The sequence below is a fragment of the Quercus suber genome, unplaced genomic scaffold (genome assembly GCF_002906115.3).
Source record: "Quercus suber isolate HL8 unplaced genomic scaffold, Cork oak 2.0 scaffold_550, whole genome shotgun sequence".
Taxonomy (NCBI): Eukaryota; Viridiplantae; Streptophyta; class Magnoliopsida; order Fagales; family Fagaceae; genus Quercus; species Quercus suber.
In genome coordinates, this window is record NW_027069998.1 from 183,491 (window position 1) to 208,186 (window position 24,696).

The 24,696-nt window shown below is 38.2% G+C and overlaps 1 protein-coding gene across 1 annotated transcript; it reads left to right on the forward strand.

The window, feature by feature from the left end:
- The first annotated feature begins 16,476 nt into the window (after positions 1–16,476).
- LOC112035831 (cytochrome P450 78A3) lies at positions 16,477–19,615 on the forward strand. The gene is made up of 2 exons (XM_024068669.2): positions 16,477–17,738; positions 18,698–19,615. The coding sequence occupies exons 1-2, from the start codon at positions 16,734–16,736 to the stop codon at positions 19,316–19,318; spliced, it is 1,626 nt and encodes a 541-aa protein (XP_023924437.1). The 5' UTR covers positions 16,477–16,733; the 3' UTR covers positions 19,319–19,615.
- Positions 19,616–24,696: the final 5,081 nt, after the last annotated feature.

Consider the following 24,696-nt stretch of genomic DNA (forward strand, 5'->3'; position numbering starts at 1 on the left):
AATGATAGTAATGCCCCTGCCAATCCTCCCACATAATTAGAAAAGCAAGGGCGTTACAGGAAAGCAGAGAATTTATGCAATGATTCAATAAATCTTCTTAACCTAAACTTGGGCCAGGTTTGCCGGGACGTGTTGTCACCCTCATGTACATGGACAAGTGCATGAAACAGACAAGTGGCAACTTCCTAACCGATACCATAATCTATCTTCCGTGTTTTTGCCTCAAATGCATATGGGGTATCATGTGCCCCCACTGCACCTGAACCCCCACATGTCAGGCACTCGGTCCAAAAAATGTTTTACTGCTCCCATGTTTACTTGTCTTTTGGCTGTACTCCAAATAAATAATAAATAAAAAATAAATTTAAGAGCAAATTATAATTTACTTATTTTTTTTTTTTTTTTTTGATCAAAATTTAAGTTGCTTATTTATAGTTTGAATTTTGATAATATATTTATCTGAGGTTAACTCAATTAAATTTCTATAACCCATCTCTGTAAAAAACAGAACTAAATATATAATTTTGGTCAGTTTTTATGTCTCTCTCCTTCATAAATACAAAAAAAATAAAAAAAAATAAAAAAAATACAAGATCAAATAAAATAAAAAATTATTTATCGGAACACTTATATCATAGAATTTCAAAGTACAGATAGACAACTTAAATTTTATCCAAACTACAAGTGGGTAAGTAGTAATTTATCCTGACCACAAGTGGGTAAGTTATAATTTATCCTAAATTAAAAAAAGGTTCTGTTGGACTTGGTTTGAATGCTATTCCCCCCCCCCCCCCTCTTAATAGGGTGACCCTAATGAATCAGGCTGGTTAGAAATGACTGAAACTCGACTTGATAAAATGCTTATTTATGTTCGTTTGTTCGACAAATAAGTCAAACTCAAGCTCAAGTTTAAGTCTGTCTATTAAATGAACCAAGCTTAAACATTCGTGAATATGAGGCTCAATTTAATTACTTTATATATATATATATGTTTAAAAATATATTTATATATACTTGAGATTGAATTGTGTAAGTTTGTAAATAAGTTCATATTATATCAAATTATTATTTGTAATTTATTAATAATATGAATACTGTAGGGTCACGATTTTCGGACCAAGCCCAAAAATGAGTTGGATCTTAGTCCAATGAACCCAAAACAATAAATATGTAGAGAGTGGATCAAAGAGCTTGGCTTTAGTGCATGGATAACAGTTAAAACGGATTTTTATGCTAATAAAATGAGATTGAACTAAGTTCATCACAGAAAGCTGGTCCTCGGCCCAACCTGAGGAGCTTTCATTTTGTACATATTGGGTGACAATGGCTGCTAGAGTTCTTGACATTGCCATCCTCTCTCTCTCCCTGGTCGGTTCGTCCAATTATATAGTCCTCTTTAAACGATCTTGACCTTCCACTTGTTGATCATCCAAGCTTATACTTGAGTGTCTATCCCATCAGACACCCTCTCTGGCATTCTGTGAGTCGCGGTAACCAAGGTAGCACTGTTCGGAGTCATTTCCTCATCAATGCGCCCAGAACATTAGTCGTGGGCATTTAATGTGGAGGTGACAGTTTCTCTTTAAATTGCGCCTCCACCATGCTCCCAAGTCCGGCCCATCGCTCTCGTCCTTCTCTTTAGAGTGCTCTAGGAGGTTGCCTTTGATGGCGTGCCGCTCTTCCCTTCTACGGTCTTGGTTGATCGAGGACAGGATTATTCTTGGCTATGCTCCTTGGCACTTTGGGTTCTCTTTGTTCGTTCTCAGACATTCCTTGCTCCTCGACGTGGGCCTTAGGCTCATTATGAAATTGGCCGGGGTCATCGAATTCTCTGGCCCCACAAATACTCATAGACCTTTTATGCTCGTTTTAACTAGACTTGTTTAGTGCTCTAAAAGAAACCATGCCCACAAACTTTTTAATAATTATTTTATTAATCTCATATGTTCTAGAAGAAAGCATGCCCACATCCTCTTTAATAATTATTTTATTAATCTCACATGTATTATCTTTCTCACATATTGTGAAAATGGCAAAGCATGTGTCCAATGCACAATATAACTTCTTTTCAATATTTAGTTGAACTAAATCAAGGGAGTCAATCTTATATCAAAGGTTGTACCAGTTTGATCAATAGAATGATATATTTCGGTACCGGTAGTACATCTTGATCAATGAAACGATATATTTCAGTACTGGTCAATACCGGTGTACTGTTTCGGGTTTACCGTTATTTTTTATATTTATAAATATTTGTATGTATGTATGTTTACCATCAGGTGTTCTATAACATTAAGAGCATTCTCATCAGGTGTTCTATAAAAATATCATTTCAACACATCAAAAAGATTATTTTATTATTTTAACACACCATTTTACAATTCAATGTACATCACATCTTCTATTCTTCAATTCTATACATTAAAATAACATTTAAAAAACCAACAATATATAAAAATACAAATTAAAAAAACCCACCACCCCCACTACCAGCACCCATCAATGCCCCACATCCCACCCCACCACCGTCCATCACCCCACAACTCACCATCAAGGACACTAAAACCACCACATCAGAACACCACATAAACACCCAAAATCAAGCCCACCACATCTGAACACCACAACCAGAACAAAATCTATTGCCTATCTTTTATTAAAAATAAATAAATAAGCTCGATGTATGAGATAGAACAGAGAGGAGAGATCAAAAAAACAAAAAAGAAAAAAGAAAAAGAAAAAAAAAGAACGGTGAAGGAGATTTTATAGATTAGTGATGATGGAATTTGTGAGATAGTAGAGAGGAAATTGGTGGTGGCTCATGAATGGGAAGAGAAGAGAGCAAAAGGGAAGAGGGGAGAACAAAAGACTCTGTGAGAGTGAAGAGGGTGAAGTAGTGAATGTGTGGCTCAAAGTGATATTTTATTTGAGATGAGAGAGTAAGATGAATAAAAAATAATAAAAACCAAATGACATTTCCTTCCGTACCATTCTAAAGATAAGATTGTCTTGTAGCAAATGCCAAAAATTTTTGGTATTTAACACGCCTCATGATAGTCTGCTTTTGGTACTTGGTTTGTCAAATACCAAATATTTAGCATTTGTTACACTTGATGAGAATACTCTAATTATAGAATTTAAAAAATTATGCTATTAGATTTGTTATATTTGCAAGAATCAAGCATTAATTCAAAAACGAGAGTATTGGGAATTGGAAGAGGGTGGGCCTCACATAGGCCTAGCCTTCAATCCCCACTAGTTACTGCAATAATTTCTAGAAAGTACAAACACATACTAAAAAATTACAACAATTCTCATATTTTGCGTAAGTTTGGCTCCAAATTAAAAAATTAGCTTATTTTACTATTCAGCTTATTTTTGCTACTATTTATAGGTTCTACTGTACTTTTTAATACTATTTATAGGTCTCATTGTACTTTTTCAGCTAACTTTTACTTTTATTTACAGTACTTTTAGCAAAAATCAAGCATAAATTCAAAAAAGAGCGTATTGGGAATTGGAAGAGGGTGGGCCTCACATAGGCCTAGCCTTCAATCCCCACTAGTTACTGCAATAATTTCTAGAAAGTACAAACACATACTAAAAAATTATAGCAATTCTCATATTTTGCGTAAGTTTGGCTCCAAATTAAAAAAACTAGCTTATTTTACTATTTAGCTTATTTTTGCTACTATTTATAGGTTCCATTGCACTTTTTAATACTATTTATGGGTTTCACTGTACTATTTCAGTTAACTTTTACCTTTATCTATAGTACTTTCAGCAAAAAGTTTTCAATTTCAGTAAAATAAGCAAATCCCAAACAGACCCTTCGTTACCGCTTATAATTAAAATTCTGCATACCTTATCATTTAGAAGATCTCTTAACCCAAAAAAAAAAAAAAATACTGCAAAAGTCAACATAACTTTTACACCATATCCATTTATTTTGATGTCTGACAAATAAACTAATAGCAAGGCCTAATGGTAAGTAGTATTTACATGTTTTTGGATGTTATACAATAGATTTATGCTCTGATATCTTTAACATACTCCAAAAAATTTAAGGTAGAAGTTTGGAAACCGCTTGATTTTGAAAAGAATGTGAGATCTTAAAGGAAAGCATAACCAAATTGGATGCAGGGTGGATCAAGTTAGACTAAATTAAATGAAGTACAAATGACATGCTGAAATGAAGGCTAGACGTGTGTGATAATCAAGGGTTGAATGCGGAGCATCGTGCATATCATACATATGGAAGTTATTGATAAAAGGTATGGTTTGAAAAACTGTGCTGGAAGATTATAGGTACCCATGACTAGAAACAAACCCAATATCGACTACTAATCAAATATAAGGCAATCTAAGAGCATCAGCATCAACTTATCTAAAATTTTCTGTCTATTTTACACATAAGAGCCTACTTTTTCTATTTTGCATTGTCTTTTTTCAAAACACCCACATCAAACCATCTATTATACACACTATTTTATTTAAATAATATTTTTTATTCTTTTGTTTATTATTATTTTATTAACAATACCCCATCTCTCTTTCTTTCATTCTCTCCATCTCCTTCCTCAACTCTTTGCCCCTCTCATATCCCAAACCCACACACTCACACATGGAGGTGAGGAGATTTGACGAAAACAGCAGCAAAGATTACATTGGTGGAATCGACAATAATGACGGCAACTCTAAGGTATATTGGCGCCAACTTCGATGGCTTGGTTTTGATTTGTTTTGGGTTTTTCTAATGGGTTTTCAAGCGGTTTGGTTTTGATTTTTTTTTTGTTTGGATTGATTTTGAGTTGAGTTTAGGATGGGTTTTCCAGTGGGTTTAGGTTGATTTTATGTTGGGTTTGGGATGGGTTTTCTGACGGGTTTGAATTGATTTTGGTTTGGATTGATTTTGAGTTGAGTTTGAGATTGATTTCCGATGGTTGTGTTTGGATTTTCAACTGTTGAAGTGGGTTCTAGTGGTAGAGGTTGGTAGTGGTGGATTGCGGTGGTGTTAGTGGTGGTTGGGTGGTGTTGGTGGTTGTTGGTGATTGGCCCAGCTCTAGCAAAAGCTTTGGATCCAATGAGAGCAGAGGTGAGAGACTAGGGGAAGGGAGAGAGAGATTGATGAGAGCTAAGGTGAGAGAAAAAAACTAATAAAATAAGAATATACACAGCTACAGTAACCGTGCATATTTGCACGGTTTCTGTAGCAAATGTGTATATTTACACAATAATAGAAGGACTGATGTGAAGAAAATTTAAGAGATATTGTGTAAATTTTGCATCTTTTTCTATTTTGCACATCTTTACATCCACTGATGTGAATGCTCTAAAGATGATAAAGATGCATGACCAAAAAGAAAGTCTATAAAAAAGTTATCGATTAGCGTGATTTGTGATACCCAATAAGATAGTTAACGTTGCATGATTAGAAAAATGTACGTGCTCATCAAATGTAATTGAAATTGTCAAGATTAACTGTCCTGTTGTAAAATATTAGATCGAAGAAGGATGTGTATGATGTTATTAGATGCTATCTGATGGACCCGGCCTAACCCCCTCAGGCGACCTCCTCATCCAAAAGAAGGGCCAGTGGATGAAGGAACCATCACATCAGTCTTTATCCTTAGCCATATCCATTGGACGAAGGAAAGGCCATTAATTCACAAATAATGGCAAGGCATTATACAGCAGCAATAAGTCTCCTTCCTATTGGAGGGGTGAAGATCCTCTCATTAATACGTCACAGAGGCGTTACAGATACCACATTGAAGCCACCATTAAAACACCTCCAACGGTTAGGAGAAGGAAGCAGGTGTATATATACAAGCACCTCAGGACCTAAAGGGGTACTTAATTCTAATCCAAAAACTTTGATACTTTGGTATTTAGCCCTCTCTTTTCTCTCTCAATTATTTGACTTTACCATCGGAGGTTTTGTGGCAGGCACCACACCGGTGTTCTTTCCTTTTTCCTTTATTCATTCATTCTTGTAGGGCTTTGGACAATCTTGGTCGGCTTTATTGCTGGACAATCATTTTGACTGATGATTTCAGCATCATTAGTTTGGTGCTGTCTATGAGAAATGACTTTTTCACACCTAGGTTCGAGAACGTAGTTCCATTAAACTTACAAATATAAATGGAGTCCAACACTCCCCAAGATCCTGTAGCATTAGCTCTGCAAATCCAGGCGCTTACAGCCCGAATGGAGGAGCTTACCAGATAGAATCAAGAGATGAGACTGCAATTGCAACAAGCGGACAATCGCTCAGAGACCAATCAAGACAATGATGGAGATAGCCCAAGGAAGGGTGACTGTCGACGACCAGTTACTCCAGAAGGGGGGAAGCTCGAGCCTTCTAAGGGAAATGAGAAAAGAGATGGACGAGCTAAGGAATGTAATCAAGGAGAAAACAGACTGAAGCCTAGACCGAATGGTCAAGAGGATAGATTCACCCTTCACTACGGTGGTCCTAGAATGTCCGATGCCTTCAAAGTTTCGTCTACCACAACTTGAGCCGTTTGACAAGATGAAAGATCATTTGGATCACATTAACACCTTTAAGATGTCTTTGGGTCTTTAGCAGCCCCCTGACGAGATCTTATGCCGTTCTTACTCCACCACTCTCAAAGGAGCGGCGAGGGAATGGTTCAGTAAGTTATTAACATTGTCTATTGATAACTTCAAGTAGCTAGGCAATTCCTTCCTATGCCACTTTGTCGGTGGATAACGCCCAAAAAGGCCAACAGACCATCTGCTTACCATAAAACAAAGAGAAAAAGAAACTTTGAGGTCATACATGAAGCGTTTCACTCGAGAAACCTTAAAGGTGGACGAAGCAGATGACAAAGTACAGCTGACAACCTTTAAAGCTGGATTAAAGTCTAGGGAGTTTGTGGTCTCACTTGCGAAGAATCCCCATTGGACGATAACGGAAATGATCCTAAACACTCAGAAGTACATAAACGCCGAGGACGCCTTAGCAGCAATAAAAGGAATAGATAAGTCCAAGAAGAAGGAAAGAAAGGAGGACGATCGAAGATGACGAAAAAGGGAACGGACAGATCATTAGAATATTGACGGGAACAAACGGAAAGATGAAAAAAAAGCCCTCGAACGGTAAAATTCACTCCTTTAGTTTTGCCCGTTGATTAAATTTTGGCGCAGATTAAAGATGAGTACTACCTCAAATGGCCCCAGCCATTACACTTGTCACCCAACGTGTGCAACAAGAAGAAATATTACCGTTTCCATAAGGATCACGATTATTACACAAAGGGTTGTAAAGACTTGAAGGTGCAGATAGAGGAGCTCATACAAAAAAAAAAAATTTGTAAAAAAGGGAGATTCCAGAAGGTCCAGGGACAACAATAAGGACAAACACAAAGCTTCTTAGAGGGACGAAGATCACATGCCCCTTCATCCACAAAGCGCAATAAGGGAAATAAAGACAATTACAGAAGGACCATCCAAAGGTGAATCGTTTAGATCCCTTAAGAAGTCACACCAGAGGCAAGTAAATAGCATCCATGGGATACCACCCCCGAAGCAGAGACGAACGGAGAGGGATATCTTGTTCTTGGAAGAAGATGCCAAAGGAGTGAAATAACCTCATGACGACCCATTGGTCATTATGCTCATGATAGAAGGATTCAATACTAGGAGAATTCTGGTAGACATTGGGAGCTCAGCGGATATTATTTACCTTTCTGCCTTCTAGCAGTTAAAGATAGATCTGAAAAGACTTCTTCCATTCGAATCCCTCCTCGTCGATTTTAGCAGAGATAAGGTGTACCCAAGGGTAATAGTAACATTGATGGTCACAATTGGTTTATACCCCTCTAGGTAACCAATCAACACAACTTCTTGGTAGTGGACTCACTTTCGTCCTACAATGTAACCATAGGAAGACCCACCCTTAATCATTGGAAAGCAGCCACTTCCACATATTGTTTAAAAGTAAGTTCCCAACATAAATAGGGATCGGGGAGATAAGGGGAGACCAAGTGCTAGAGAGAGAATGCTACCAGGCAGTGATGGCGTTAAAGGAAAACCATACACGGATAATTGAAGAAAAGACGCAAGAAATTGTGGAAAAGATGGAAACGATTAAATTGGTAGAAAGAGATTCAACAAAGACGACCCAGATAAGGACGAGTTTGAACCTCCAGACGAAGAAAGAAATCATCAGCTTTTTGAAGGGTAACCTGGACGTGTTCGCCTGGTGTCATGAAGATATGCCTGGCATACCGGCTGACATCATTCAACATCGCCTAAACGTGGATCCTGAGAAAAAGCCCATTCAGTAAATAAGAAGGATCTTTGCTCCTAAACGAAACAAAACAGTCATGGATGAGGTGGACAAGTTACTCACCACTAACTTCATCAGGGAAGTTTATTATCTTGAGTGGTTGGTTGGCCAACATTGTAATGGTCAAAAAGGCGAATGAAAAATGAAGAATATATGTCGACTTCACAAATCTGAATAGTGCCTGCCCAAAGGACAACTTCCCTTTACCTAGAATTGACCAGCTTGTGGACTTAACAGTTAGGCACAAGCTTCTCATCTTTATGGACACCTTTTTCAGGTACAACCAAATACAGATGGTAGAAGAAGATCAAGAGAATATTGCCTTCATCACTAGCCAGGGGCTCTATTGCTATAGGACAATGCCCTTTGGTTTGAAGAACGCAAGATCCACGTAACAGAGGCTGGTAAACCAAATGTTCAGCAAGTAGATTAGGAGGAACGTAGAGGTATATGTGGACGACATACTCATCAAGTGCAAGGAAGAGGAGAATCATTTGGACGATTTTAAGGAATAGAGGCAATACAATATGAAGCTAAAACCGACTAAATGCGGCTTTGGGGTCTCCTCTGGGAAATTCCTCGGCTTCATGGTGTCACAGAGAGGAACAAAGGCAAATCCAAAGAAGGTGAAAGCCATCCTTGAGATGTCCTCCCCAAAGACGATCAAAGAAGTGTAGTCCCTCACGGGAAGGGTGATAGCCCTTAATAGGTTTGCCTTCAAAGCAACAGACAAGTGCCTCCCTTTCTTCAAAACCTTGAAGCAGGCTTTTTTCTGGAGAAATGAGTGCAAAATAGCATTTCAGGATCTAAAGCATTACCTAAGCAATCCTCCACTCCTAAGTCCGTCTAAAGAAGGCGAAGACCTATTCTTGTACTTAGCAGTGTCCATGACTGTGGTGCGCACGGCCTTGATCAAGGAAGAAGATAGGGTGCAGCGCCTGGTGTATTACATCAGCCAGGCCTTCCAAGGAGCTAAAGCTTGGTACCCACGAATAGAAAAGATCACCTTAGCCTTAATAATGGCCTCCAGAAAGTTTCGTCCATACTTTCAGGCTAACCCGATCATAGTAATGATGGATCAGCCCATTAAAAAAGCGATGAATAAACCTGAGGCTACTAGACGAATGATACAATGGCCCATCGAGCTTAGTCAGTTAGACATAGAGTATCGACCCAGGACGGCTATAAAAGCTCAAGCACTGGTAGGCTTCATAGCAGAGTTCACCTCCTCCGAACACGAAATAGCCTGAACGAATCAGCTCTCTGGACAATCCATACGGACGGGTCATCCACTTAAAAGAGAGGGGGAGCAGGCATCGTCATCACCTCTCCTGAGGGGGACACTTTGAAGTATGGAGTTCAACTTAACTTCCCTGCAACCAACAATGAAGCAGAGTATGAGCATAAAGACAGGGCAAAAGATTGCCCAGGCACTTGGAGCTAAAACTGCCTTGCTAAAGAGCGATTCAAAGTTTGTTATAAGGCAAGTCAATGGAGATTTCGAAGCAAAGGAGTCAAGGATGTAGAGATATCTAAAGTTGACGAATCAATTAATTGGCAAGTTTGATTAGGTAAAGTTTTCTTAAATCCCACGGGATCATAATGTAGAAAGCTGACGAAGTAGCCAGGAGTGCATCATCAGATAATCAGGCGAAAGTGACTGATTGGAGACTAGCAGAACAGAAATCTCCCAGCATCAAGGAATTCCAAACATTTTCGGTGCACGCCAATGCTATCTAGATGAATCCTATCCTATCCTATATCAAGGATGAACGGTTACCTCCTAATCCTAACGAAGCCAAAAAGATCAAGAAACGAGCGGCTAAGACAAACTCTACAAAAGGGGTTTCTCGTAGCTTTACCTGAGATGCGTTGAAGAAGAAGAAGCCAAGTACATTTTGGAAGAAGTTCATGAGGGCATCTGTAGTGACCACATGGGGGCAAAGTCTCTTGTAAGGAAGACTATGAGAACATGCTATTTCTGGCAAACGATGCAACAAGACGCCGCAGATTTCATCAGGAAGTGTGACAGCTGCCAAAGGTATGGGAACTTCCAACGAGTCCCAGGGGAGAAAATGATGGCCATTACTTCACCCTGGCCATTCGCACAGTGGGGGATTGGCATCATGAGACCTCTGCCACAAGGAAAGAAGTAAGTGAAGTTCATACTCGTCGCTATCGACTACTTCACAAAGTGGGTAGAGGCAGAAGCACTAGCCACAATTACAGAAGCAAAAGGTACTAAATTTTGTGTGGAAAAACATTGTATGTAGGTTCGGGATACCCTAAACGATCATCTTGGATTATGGTCGTCAGTTTGACAGCCAGGGATTCCAATCATTTTGGTCAAGCCTTGGCATTAAAAACAAATACTCCTTCCTAGGACATCCCTAAGCCAATGGATAGACTGAGGTAATGAATCAAACATTGCTAAAAATCATCAAGGTCCGATTAGTGAGGGTAAAGGGAGCATGGCTTGAGGAGTTACTGAGCGTCTTATAGGCTTATAGAACCACAGTAAGAACCCCAACAAGAGAGACACCTTTCAACCTCACATATGGCACTGAAGCAGTCATCCCTATTGAAATAGGGCTTACTAACCTCAAGAAGGAGTTCTTCGACGAACATAACAATGACAACCAATTGAAGTTGAACCTAGATTGTTTGGACGAAGTCAGAGACCAAGCTTCTCAAAGAATGACCAAGTACCAGTAGAAGATGGCCGAGTACTATAACCAGAAAATGAAGCTTAAAAAATTCGACATCGAAGACCTCGTCCTACGAATATTGATGCCTACGATGAAGGATCCAGCACAAGGCAAGTTAGGGCCAACATGGGAAGAACCATACAGAGTCATCCACTACTCTCGACGAGGAGGCTATCACCTGGAAGATTTGGACAGGAACAAATTACCTCGTCCTTAGAACGTCGAACATCTAAAGAGGTATTACAAGTAGGAACTTCAGCCCATTTGTAACCAATCAGTGATGTCTTATTATTTTTAAAGTAGATTAGTAAACATACCATTTTGTGTTTTGCATATTTTGCCTATCCTTTTCTTCACATCTGAACTAAACTACTGACTGGACGTGAATTGTCCAACCAAGTTGAGACAATAAGATTCCTTAAAAGGATATACATCGTCCCAATAAAAGCAAAGACGATGAGATTCCTCGAAGGGATGCAAGTCGTCCAGCTAAAATCTAAGGCGAAGAGATTTCAAAGATGAACGAAGGTCGTCCACCAAGTTAAAACGACACAATTCATAAGTGGGCAAAAAAATTTTCTAAGTCCCTAAATGGGCGAAAAACATGCCCCAACAAAGCAAAGACAACGAAGCATAAGTCATAGCAAAACAAGAAGTATTCACAAGCAACATAAACACAAGGGAAATAAGCGCATATTTATATGAAAGAGTTGTAGATTGTTCAAAAGCCCCAAACAGGCAAGGCACCAAAAAAAAAAAAAGAAAAAAGAAAAAAAATAGTTTGGTGCTGTCTATGAGAAATGACTTTTTCACACCTAGGTTCGAGAACGTAGTTCCATTAAACTACAAATATAAATGGAGTCCAACACTCCCCAAGATCCTGTAGCATTAGCTCTGCAAATCCAGGCGCTTACAGCCCGAATGGAGGAGCTTACCAGATAGAATCAAGAGATGAGACTGCAATTGCAACAAGGGACAATCGCTCAGAGACCAATCAAGACAATGATGGAGATAGCCCAAGGAAGGGTGACTCGACGACCAGTTACTCCAGAAGGGGGAAGCTCGAGCCTTCTAAGGGAAATGAGAAAAGAGATGGAGAGCTAAGGAATGTAATCAAGGAGAAAACAGACGAAGCCTAGACCGAATGGTCAAGAGGATAGATTCACCCTTCACTACGGTGGTCCTAGAATGTCCATGCCTTCAAAGTTTCGTCTACCACAACTTGAGCCTTTGACAAGATGAAAGATCATTTGGATCACATTAACACCTTTAAGATATCTTTGGTCTTCAGCAGCCCCCTGACGAGATCTTATGCCGTTCTTACTCCACCACTCTCAAAGGAGCGGCGAGGGAATGGTTCAGTAAGTTATAACATTGTCTATTGATAACTTCAAGCAGCTAGGCAATTCCTTCCTATGCCACTTTGTCGGTGGATAACGCCCAAAAAGGCCAACAGACCATCTGCTTACCATAAAACAAAGAGAAAAAGAAACTTTGAGGTCATACATGAAGCGTTTCACTCGAGAAACCTTAAAGGTGGACGAAGCAGATGACAAAGTACAGCTGACAACCTTTAAAGCTGGATTAAAGTCTAGGGAGTTTGTGGTCTCACTTGCGAAGAACCCATTGGACGATAACGGAAATGATCCTAAACACTCAGAAGTACATAAACGCCGAGGACGCCTTAGCAGCAATAAAAGGAATAGATAAGTCCAAGAAGAAGGAAAGAAAGGAGGACGATCGAAGATACGAAAAAGGGAACGGACAGATCATTAGAATATTGACGGGAACAAACGAAAGATGAAAAAAAACCCTCGAACGGTAAAATTCACTCCTTTAGTTTTGCCCTTGATAAATTTTGCGCAGATTAAAGATGAGTACTACCTCAAATGGCCCCAGCCATTACACTTGTCACCCAACGTGTGCAACAAGAAGAAATATTACCGTTTCCATAAGGATCACGATTATTACACAAAGGGTTGTAAAGACTTGAAGGTGCAGATAGAGGAGCTCATACAAAAAAAAAAATTTGTAAAAAAGGGAGATTCCAGAAGGTCCAGGGACAACAATAAGGACAAACACAAAGCTTCTTAGAGGGACGAAGATCACATGCCCCTTCATCCACAAAGCGCAATAAGGAAATAAAGACAATTACAGAAGGACCATCCAAAGGTGAATCGTTTAGATCCCTAAGAAGTCACACCAAGGCAAGTAAATAGCATCCATGGGATACCACCCCCGAAGCAGAGACGAACGGAGAGGGATATCTTGTTCTTGGAAGAAGATGCCAAAGGAGTGAAATAACCTCATGACGACCCATTGGTCATTATGCTCATGATAGAAGGATTCAATACTAGGAGAATTCTGGTAGACATTGGGAGCTCAGCGGATATTATTTACCTTTCTGCCTTCTAGCAGTTAAAGATAGATCTGAAAAGACTTCTTCCATTCGAATCCCTCTCGTCGATTTTAGCAGAGATAAGGTGTACCCAAGGGTAATAGTAACATTGATGGTCACAATTGGTTTATACCCCTCTAGGTAACCAATCAACACAACTTCTTGGTAGTGGACTCACTTCGTCCTACAATGTAACCATAGGAAGACCCACCCTTAATCATTGGAAAGCAGCCACTTCCACATATTGTTTAAAAGTAAGTTCCCAACATAAATAGGGATCGGGGAGATAAGGGGAGACCAAGTGCTAGAGGAGAATGCTACCAGGCAGTGATGGCGTTAAAGGAAAACCATACACGATAATTGAAGAAAAGACGCAAGAAATTGTGGAAAAGATGGAAACGATTAAATTGGTAGAAAGAGATTCAACAAAGACGACCCAGATAAGGACGAGTTTGAACCTCCAGACGAAGAAAGAAATCATCAGCTTTTTGAAGGGTAACCTGGACGTGTTCGCCTGGTGTCATGAAGATATGCCTGGCATACCGGCTGACATCATTCAACATCGCCTAAACGTGGATCCTGAGAAAAAGCCCATTCAGTAAATAAGAAGGATCTTTGCTCCTAAACGAAACAAAACAGTCATGGATGAGGTGGACAAGTTACTCACCACTAACTTCATCAGGGAAGTTTATTATCTTGAGTGGTTGGTTGGCCAACATTGTATGGTCAAAAAGGCGAATGAAAAATGAAGAATATATGTCGACTTCACAAATCTGAATAGTGCCTGCCCAAAGGACACTTCCTTTACCTAGAATTGACCAGCTTGTGGACTTAACAGTTAGGCACAAGCTTCTCATCTTTATGGACACTTTTTCAGGTACAACCAAATACAGATGGTAGAAGAAGATCAAGAGAATATTGCCTTCATCACTAGCCAGGGGCTCTATTGCTATAGGACAATGCCCTTGGTTTGAAGAACGCAAGATCCACGTAACAGAGGCTGGTAAACCAAATGTTCAGCAAGTAGATTAGGAGGAACGTAGAGGTATATGTGGACGACATCTCATCAAGTGCAAGGAAGAGGAGAATCATTTGGACGATTTAAGGAATAGAGGCAATACAATATGAAGCTAAAACCGACTAAATGCGGCTTTGGGGTCTCCTCTGGGAAATTCCTCGGCTTCATGGTGTCACAGAGAGGAACAAAGGCAAATCCAAAGAAGGTGAAAGCCATCCTTGAGATGTCCTCCCCAAAGACGATCAAAGAAGTGTAGTCCCTCACAGGAAGGGTGATAGCCCTTAATAGGTTTGCCTTCAAAGCAACAGATAAGTGCCTCCTTTCTTCAAAACTTGAAGCAGGCTTTTTTCTGGAGAAATGAGTGCAAAATAGCATTTCAGGATCTAAAGCATTACCTAAGCAATCCTCCACTCCTAAGTCCGTCTAAAGAAGGCGAAGACCTATTCTTGTACTTAGCAGTGTCCATGACTGTGGTGCGCACGGCCTTGATCAAGGAAGAAGATAGGTGCAGCGCCGGTGTATTACATCAGCCAGGCCTTCCAAGGAGCTAAAGCTTGGTACTGATGGACCTGGCATAACTCCCTTAAGCAACCTCCTTGTCCAAAAAAGGGGCTAGTGGATGAAGGAACCATCACATCAGTCTCCATCCTTAGCCATATCCATTGGACAAAGTAAAAGACATTAATTCACAAATAATGGCAAGGCATTATACAGCAGCAATAAGTCTCCTTACTGTTGGACGAATGAAGATCCTCACATTAACACCTCACGGAGGCATTACAGATACCACATTGAAGACACCATTAAAACACCTCCAATAGCTAGGAGAAGGAAGCAAGTGTATATATACAAGCACCTCAGGACCTAAAGGGGTACTTAATTCTAATCTAGAAACTTTGATACTTTGGTATTCAACCCTCTCTTTTCTCTCTCAATTATCTGACTTTACCATCGAAGGCTCTGTGGCAAGCACCACATCAGTGTTTCTTCCTTTTTCCTTTATTCATTCGTTCTTGCAAGGCTTTGGACGATCTTGGTCAGCTCTATTGCTGGACGATCATTTCGATTGACGATTTTAGCATCATCACTATCCACGGTAGGGAATAAATCAGGATAAGCTGTAGAGTAGTTGGTAACAATAGCAATAGTAAGAACCTTGATATTGTCCACAACATAAAATAGATAAAAATGAGACTACAAAGTGACTAAGAAAGATTGTGAGAGAAGTACCTAGATCAACCAAGTAGGGATATAGATTAAGGGAGGCCATAAAAGCCTAACTTTGATACAATACTAAAGAAGATAAAATATATGAGAAAATATGAAGAAGATAACAAACTGATGTTATTCAATCCAATACTGAGGTAAAACATCACCATATTCAAGCTTTTGTGCTTACGTTGACTACTATAGTATCTTGGAGTTGATTGTCTCCACTGCAACCTCGATCTACTGTGACAATTGAAATGTCTTTCAAATTACCTACAATGACACCTTCCACGAGCTTAAGAAAACATGTTGAGATTAAGGGTGTATTTGGATATCGCTTATTTTGCTGAAATTAAAAAATTATTGCTGAAAGTACTGTAGATAAATGTAAAAGTTAGTTGAAATAGTACAGTGAGGTCTGCGAATAGTGCCAAAAAATGTAGTGAGACTCATGAATAATAACAAAAATAAGTTAAATAGTGAAATAATTTTAATTTTTAATCTTAACCCAAATGCACATTAAGTGTCACTCATTCGTCACCATTTGCTACATGGTTTTTTTGTAATAACTTCTAAACTTAATTAATATCACTCTATCCAACATGAATTCCAAGGAGATTATTAGAATATAAGCCCAATTGGCTCAAGCTCATTTATTATTGTACTACTAATAACTTCTTCTTCTTTTCTTTTTTTTTTTTTTTTTTAAACGTCATCATGTACGCAATTTCAAACCCATCTGAAATGTCTTCCAAAAAAAAAAAAAAAAAAAAAAACCCAACTGAAAAATGAATATGATCCCAGGTGACTAGAGCGCGTGCCACTTTTCAATGTCGAATTAATATTACTTTTTCACATTTGGCCATGGCGGCGCTGCTTTAAAAAAAAGTTTTACTCTACCAAACTCATGTATGAAGTATACGCAGGGTCCCACTAAATTCATATATGTGAGAGTATTATTTGAAGCCAAGTTCTAAGCTTCCCCCTCTATATATATAGCAGCAATCTAAGTTGTTTTTGCCACAAAAGCAAAAGCCACTCTCCTTTCTAGTTTCCTTTCATCACTCTTGAAACTCCCACACCATGCGAACAGACATAGAAAGCCTCTGGGTATTTGTCTTGGCCTCTAAATGCCAAGCTTTTACACAATCAAACATTGCATGGCTAATTTTAGTCATGTGTCTGGCTTGGCTAGGCATGACCCTTATTTACTGGGATCACCCTGGTGGCCCAGCTTGGGGTAGGTACAGTTATATAACAAACAAAAAATCATCATCATCTTCTTCTTCCAGTTCTATCACCCTAGCCAATAAGCCAATTATACCAGGACCAAGAGGGTTTCCACTAATTGGAAGCATGAACCTAATGGTCTCACTCGCTCACCACAAAATTGCTGCCGCAGCAGAGGCATGTCAAGCTAAGAGGCTTATGGCCTTTAGCCTTGGTGACACTCGTGTTATTGTCACATGTAACCCAGACGTGGCGAAAGAAATCCTGAATAGCTGTGTGTTTGCTGATCGTCCAATAAAGGAGTCAGCCTATAGCTTGATGTTTAACAGGGCAATTGGGTTCGCTCCTTATGGTGTTTACTGGCGAACCCTGAGGAGAATCGCAGCCACGCACCTGTTCTGCCCAAAGCAAATCAAAACTTCCGAGTCCCAAAGGTCAGAAATTGCTTCCCAAATGGTGGCAATAATGTTGGGAGACCAAGGACAAAGTGTGAGTGTGCGTCAACTACTAAAACGTGCTTCCTTAAACAACATGATGTGCTCGGTTTTTGGATGCAAATATAGTCTGGATTCATCGAACGAGGAAGTGGAAGAGCTAGAGAGACTGGTGGGTGAAGGGTACGAGTTATTGGGTTTGTTGAATTGGTCAGACCATCTGCCTTGGCTAGCTGAGTTTGATGCTCAAAAAATCCGGTCCAGATGCTCCAAACTCGTCCCAAAAGTGAACCGCTTTGTTAGCCGAATCATAGCCCAACACCGAGCTCAAGCTAGTGAAAAAACCCGGGATTTTGTTGATGTTTTGCTCTCTCTTCAAGGCCCTGAAAAGTTATCGGAGTCCGATATGATCGCCGTTCTCTGGGTAACTTTTTATTTTATTTTAATTATTCTGTTATTTTCACTTATTTTTTTATACATAACTATTCTTCCAATCATAATTTTTAATTTAAAAATAAGGATAAATTATAATAACCTGTGTCGAGTTTTGGGAAAATATAATAAATCCGCTCATGTTTTTATAAATGATATCCTCATTCTTGAAGTTTTTATTTATGTAATAAAAATAACCCATATGATATGACTGCTCTTATAAATTGGGTTAATATATATATATATAATTAAATTAGCATTCAAAATAAACTCAAATGAATGTTTATTAACTAGATTGCTCAAATGAAAAGAAGATTAGATAATAATAATAATAATAACTTTCAGGAATTAAGAAAAGAGATTGGGTTTTTGATATTTCTCCCAATCTCAAGTGAGAGGTTAATATGATTTCCTCTAAAATCAACAAATGTCACAAGTACTTTGTTTGGGTGGTATTTGAATAATTCTTTTTATAGAGAGGAATGGATAACACCTCTAAATTAGCCGTAATAAGTGGATATGGTGAACAAAGACTAACAATAACATACACCCTTTAAAATATGCAATCATTTGGTCATGCATTGACTTATTTATTTTTAATTTATTTTAAGTCAAAATAAAAAATACAACGCGTCTTGAATACTTTGATAGACCGCCGGGCCCCGACCACGTATATGCGTGACAACATTAAAACTCTCAAAGTTAAAGTTCAGTCTTGAACTAGAACAGAAGAGAAGTGAGAAAAGTCCTCTCTGGCTACCCAACAAAAGCTGTCTCGTTAATTGATGTGCACATTAATTAAATATCATCATTTGCTTTAATTAATTAGTTTACTTTTTTTTTTTAAAATGTTTGAGGGACACAGATAAATTATTATAAATATTTATACCACTATATGATTTATTAACGTTCTTTTCAGATGGTTTACCCTTTGTGTGTGTGTGTGTGTAGGAAATGATTTTTCGGGGAACTGATACAGTGGCTGTTTTGATTGAGTGGATACTCGCAAGGATGGTGCTTCATCCTGACGAGCAATCGAAGGTCCATGATGAGCTTGATGAGGTTGTTGGCAAATCACGTGGCGTTGCTGAGGCTGACGTGACATCGCTGGTGTATCTTGCGGCTGTGGTGAAAGAGGTGCTGAGGTTACACCCACCTGGTCCACTTCTTTCGTGGGCCCGACTGGCTATCAATGACACAACCATTGAGGGGTATCACGTGCCTCGAGGGACCACTGCAATGGTGAACATGTGGGCCATAGCTAGGGACCCACATGTGTGGTCGAACCCACTAGAATTTATGCCTCAAAGGTTTGTCACCAAGGAGGCGGGTGAGGTGGAGTTTTCTGTACTTGGGTCGGATCTTAGACTTGCTCCATTTGGGTCGGGCAGGAGGACTTGCCCCGGTAAGACTCTGGGTTTAACCACGGTCAGCTTTTGGGTTGCCTCACTTTTACATGAGTATGAATTCCTGTTGTCTGATCAGAATACCGTTGACCTATCTGAGGTTCTAAAGCTCTCTTGTGAGATGGCCAATCCTCTGACTGTTAAAGTGCGCCCAAGGCGTAGGTGAAAAAGTGAAAACCTGTTATCTCTGTAAAAGTGAAAAAAAAAAAAAAAACTGTAAAACTGTTTAAGTTGTTTTTATAAATACGTGATAAAAATATGAGTGAAGGGTAATAATAATAATAATTAAAAAAAAAAAAGGAACAGTTTGTGCATAGGGTTTAAAAATCCTAATCCTTTCTCATCAACTTGATGATAATCTTAAGGATGGCCTTGGTCTGTCTATTTCTCTCTATATTTTATATTTCATTACATGTCTGTAAATATTGATGAAATTAATACAAGTTTGTTTTGTTTGTTTGTTTGTTTTCATCTCTTTCACTCATTGTTAACATTGTTGATATATACTGTTGAATAAATTTACTTTATTTATCACTCTCTCTTTGTGTCACTATCTATCTCTCTCTCTCTTAGATAAAACTTAAATCAATTGTTTTTAAATAATGTTAATGACACAACTGCTTTTTACTATTGTTATATATGATTTATTGAGATTAATTAGAATAATATCACTTTTGTTTAGTACTATCACTTTTATTATACACTAAATACAATATGACCGGTCAAAAGTTATAAGTAAAGTACCTTATGTTTTCAAGTCTAAAAAGACAAAAAGAGAAAAAAAAATCAATTTTTCCCATTTTCTTTAATTAATTTATTAAACAAAGGAGAGGAGTTAAGAGTGTTAGACATGTAATTGCCTGAAATTCTACTACATGGTACATACACAATTGGGTAGTTGACAAAATACATGATTCACGTCATCCAATCAAACTGATATTTTAAAAAGTTCTAATTTTATTTGTTCAACCATCAAGTCTTGAAGTAATTTTATTAAATAAGTAATTGTTCAAAGAGTGGTACTTTGAATTTGTTTAGATTTTGTGCATACAGCTGTTCCCATTTCTGCTAATTAATTTAGAACTTGGCCCTTACGTTTCATAACTCATGATGATTACGCCAAATGTCAGCAGACTCAACACTACATGTATGTGATGATTTGGTTTTAAATGGTGCGTTGATTAAGTGGAAGTCGACACTGGAGTCTAGACACTCACAAGCAAGAAAACGCGTTTTTAACTTAACTAGCCGTTGATATCGGGCTTAAACATTAGACCGATCACCAAATGGTGACGCACATGTGCGTATGACTGTATGTGACGGTGAGTGAAAAGAAGATATAAAAATTTAATTCATCACCAATCATTTGTTGGGATTTTAAAATATGATTGATCACCCATGTTGCATGACTTCAAGTTAAAGTCATTGTTTTAAAATCTCTAAAATTCTCTGATAATACCAAAATCATCAGTTGGGTCACTCGCCCAATCCGGAGTATTAAACAATCTTGTAAGACCTACAAAATAAAAGAGAAATATATCGAAGAGATCGCCGGGTTGTACCCAATGGAGGAGCCTCCGATGTTTAAGTTAGTATCAACCCATATATTTCATATATAGATAGTGTTTTGTAGTAGTTTTTGACATATCTTACCAAATTGACAGATTGTCCCTTTTATAAGTGACTTAGATAGCTGTTGGACATAAATGAGAGTGATTATTACCCTAATTGTAATGTTCTTTGTCTTGATTGGAGGGTTTATGGCCTTTGATGATCATTTTTAAATAATGACCGTCCATTAAGGTGGATGACCTTAATAATTTTTATGGACTCATCAATTGCCTCCCATTCCCAAGTTTGATTTTGCTTTATGCTAGTCAGGCTTTAGGAATATTCTTGACTTGTTTAGATTCAGACTTCTTTATCTTCAACTACTTTCTTCTTCAAGAATGGAAATATTTTTGCGATGACTCCTTAATATCTGCCTTTTGAAGGTCTTTTTGGACGTTCGAAGGATTATAGCTTGATCTTGAAAGTGAGCTAATTTTTTTGGACGATCATTTTTTATCACTGTTGAAGAGTAAGGTAATTTCTTTGTACGATCATTTTTTATCACTGTTGAGGAGCAAGGTGATTTCTTTGGACAACCATTCTTTATCACTGCCAAAGAGCAAGCTAATTTCTTTGGACAACCATTTTTTATCATTACTAAAGAGTAAGGTGATTTCTTTGGACGACAATTTTTGATCACTTCGATGCTTCTTCTTTTATTCATTTTCTGGTTGTCACGTTTGATATTCTTGATTTGCGTGTGACTTGCGTTTGTGTGAGAATCCTTGTCTACTTACACTCGTCTAAAGGTATTTAGTCACTTAGCCACTTTTGGGTGACTTACATCCAATTTCGGAGCTTCATCATTTAGACTTCGTCAGTGATTTACATCGGTCTAGCAAAATCTTGTACCTTTTTTCTTTTTTGGTGACTTACATCCATTTAAGGAATCTTGTCACTTAGGCTTCGTTAATGATTTACATCCGTCTTGGCAGAATCTTATCACTTAGCCATTTTTTGGTGACTTACATCCATTTAAGGAATCTTATCACTTAGGTTTCGTCAGTGATTTACATCCGTCTTGGCAGAATCTTATCACTTAGCCATTTTTTGGTGACTTACATCCATTTAAGAAATCTTGTCACTTGTTGCTAGAAAGATTCCTTGACGCTATATCATTTTGGACCTTCTTGAGGCCATGTTGATATCTGCATTAAGTAGCACATGCACTTGCTAAGACAAGAATTTTAGAACAATTCATATATAAATAATAAGTTACCAATAGCCTAGGTGGACCTTTTTTTTTTATTTCATTGTAATCCTAAAGTTTTACCTCTTTTGTGATCTGTCTAGTAATGTATACATTTTTGCATAAAACCTTATTAGGTGTAAATTTTTAGAGACGAATATAAAAGAGACAAAAATAAATGTGTTACCTTAAATGATGACATTATTTTGTCACATACCTCGATCTTTTTATTGTTGGCATCTTCTTGACAAATTCCTCTCTTTTCAAGATGACGAGCTCGTCTCTTTTCAAGATTTTTTAAGCTTAACATGATACTTCCTAAGGCCTAGATCTCTTTTGCCTTCAATTTTTCAAAGGTGTAAAAACTAGGCCATGTTGTTGCCCTTGTTCAAACATGAAAAGTGTAATTCTCGTTTGTTAACGACTAGAGGAATGATCTATCATGATTATTGTGCGGGTCGCAAATGAGGCCAATGGGCTCAGCCCCACTTGGGCTCACAACTAATTTGTTTGTAAGGCTGAATTTCCTACTATGGGTGATCCTACAACCAAGGACTCACTGAGATCACCTTTCTCCTTCTTGGCGACACAATCTTTCCTCCCAACTGCTCTCCGGACTCTCTTTTTCTCCCCTTTTTCTGACCAACCTCTTCTTTCTTCTCCTTCCCTCTTATTTATAGTGCTCAGCTCAGGCGAGGGTCATTAATGCTTCTCATGTTTGTGCAACAGAGGGTCCAGTAGGATTTTCTCTAAATGGGAGGTTAGGTATGGGTGGCTTTGGGACTTGGTGCCCACATTCGTTGGCAAAGCTCAGGCGAGGGTCATTAATGCTTCTCATGTTTGTGCAACAGAGGGTCCAGTAGGATTTTCTCTAAATGGGAGGTTAGGTATGGGTGGCTTTGGGACTTGGTGCCCACATTCGTTGGCAACTCGGCAGAGTCAGGGCGCGTTGAGTGCTACGGAAGGTCCAATTAGGGGGGTGGTAAGTGGGAGTCTAGGTCTGGGTGGCTTTGGGACTTGGTGCCCACATCAGGTCAGAGCGAGGTGCTGGCGTTTGGAGGGCCCTCTTTGAGCCGAACAAAGTTGAAGTGCCGTTCAATAAAAGTGCTCGGTAAAAATTATGCCGATCATAACTTACTAATGAAGCTCGGCACTCCCGAGCTGTGATAGCAAGGGTTGGGCCTTGGGGCGAAGTGAGGATTGGGCCCAAAGACCGCGTGTTTTGGGACGGAGACTTGGGGTTGAGTAGGCCCAACACTTCGAGTGCCGCACAATTATAATTTTTTTTTTTTTTTTGCATGCTTTGACGACTATGGTCATTGCTATTTGTAATAACAATTTCCTCTTCTTTCTTCTTTAATTGTACGCTTAAGTCACTTCAAAAGTGCTAGCTGCATTTTGTTAGGAATGACAATGTACAAATATGCAACTGCATGCTATACAATTATGGATGTCATTTGACGAAGTGCATTCTGTATGAATCATAGAGAAGTATTCTATGATATATAAAAAGTAAAGCTTTTTGACTATATGCTTCTTTAAACTGATCTTTGTTAGGTGCTTGCACAGTAAATAATTTTAAAAGCAATTTAAAAAGATTTTGGTGAGTTGACGAAGATAGTGGAAATTTATTGAGACTTAAACTCATGAGTATATTGTGAACACAATCATCTTATCATTTTAAGTCTAAGAGATTTAATAGAATTTCTCATATTCATGACGATGGGACATATGCTACTAATAATATAGTCATATTAGCCGTGATAATTGTGACAATTTTATAGCGATATTTTCAACATGATTTATATGTACATGTTTGTTGATAATCATGCAAGCTTGATATGCACTTAATTCTAATAATATAAGATTTGGCATGGCTAATTAAAAAGAAATAAATAAATGAGTTACCTCGACAAGAGACCTTAAATCACGATACTATTGTGTACATACCTCGATTTTTTCATTGTTGTAGTCTTTTTGACGAACGCTTCATCATTGAACTCTTACTTATAAATATCTTCTTTGTTGGATTTGTACAACTCCATAATTTATAGGAGTTAAACTTGGCATTTGTGATGTAGATGGAATTTTCAAAACTTTTGGCTATATCTCTATTTTCTTCTTAAGGGTTTTTCTTCATCATGACATCCCCTTAGAAAATTTGGAATATCTATTTTTTGCATATCTGAAGCTAGTAATCTAGCAAACCTCTTATAGATTTACATATTATACAAAATTTTGGGTGAATTGATATAGCTTACATCCAAACAATATCATTTCATGTAAGAGTATGAAAACTTAGTGAGGATTAAAGCCACACTTAATGCCATGCGATCAAATAAAATTGTCTTATTTTATGTATGAAGCACATGCTCTATAGGCAATTCAACCATTTCCACTTTTTTCTTTGTTTTGGCGATAGTAGAATAGCAAAAGAAATGGACGAACTTAAGATCATTTGATTGGTTAGAGATCAAAAGTCTAAAATAGGTCACACTATCTAGAGCAGATATTACTAATCAAGCTTTTTAACTTTAGCAAGAAATTATCTAGCCTTTTGTGTCAATTGTGCATAATTGTACTAATCTTGTAATTTAGCAATTTGCCTTTCCAACAATCGTTTTCATAACTATTACCTATTCTCGTGCAACTAAATAAAACTTGGCAAAGTGTTCAAACTTTTTAAAGAGTGTTGGAATTCGGTGTGTTTAATGATATTTGTCATTATGATAAACATCATGGTA

Bases quoted from the DNA above. Each gene is read 5' to 3' on its own strand.
- LOC112035831 (XM_024068669.2), top strand. From the start codon at position 16,734: ATGCGAACAGACATAGAAAGCCTCTGGGTATTTGTCTTGGCCTCTAAA. The intron at 17,739-18,697 runs GTAACTTTTTAT...GTGTGTGTGTAG, and splicing joins ATATGATCGCCGTTCTCTGG to GAAATGATTTTTCGGGGAAC.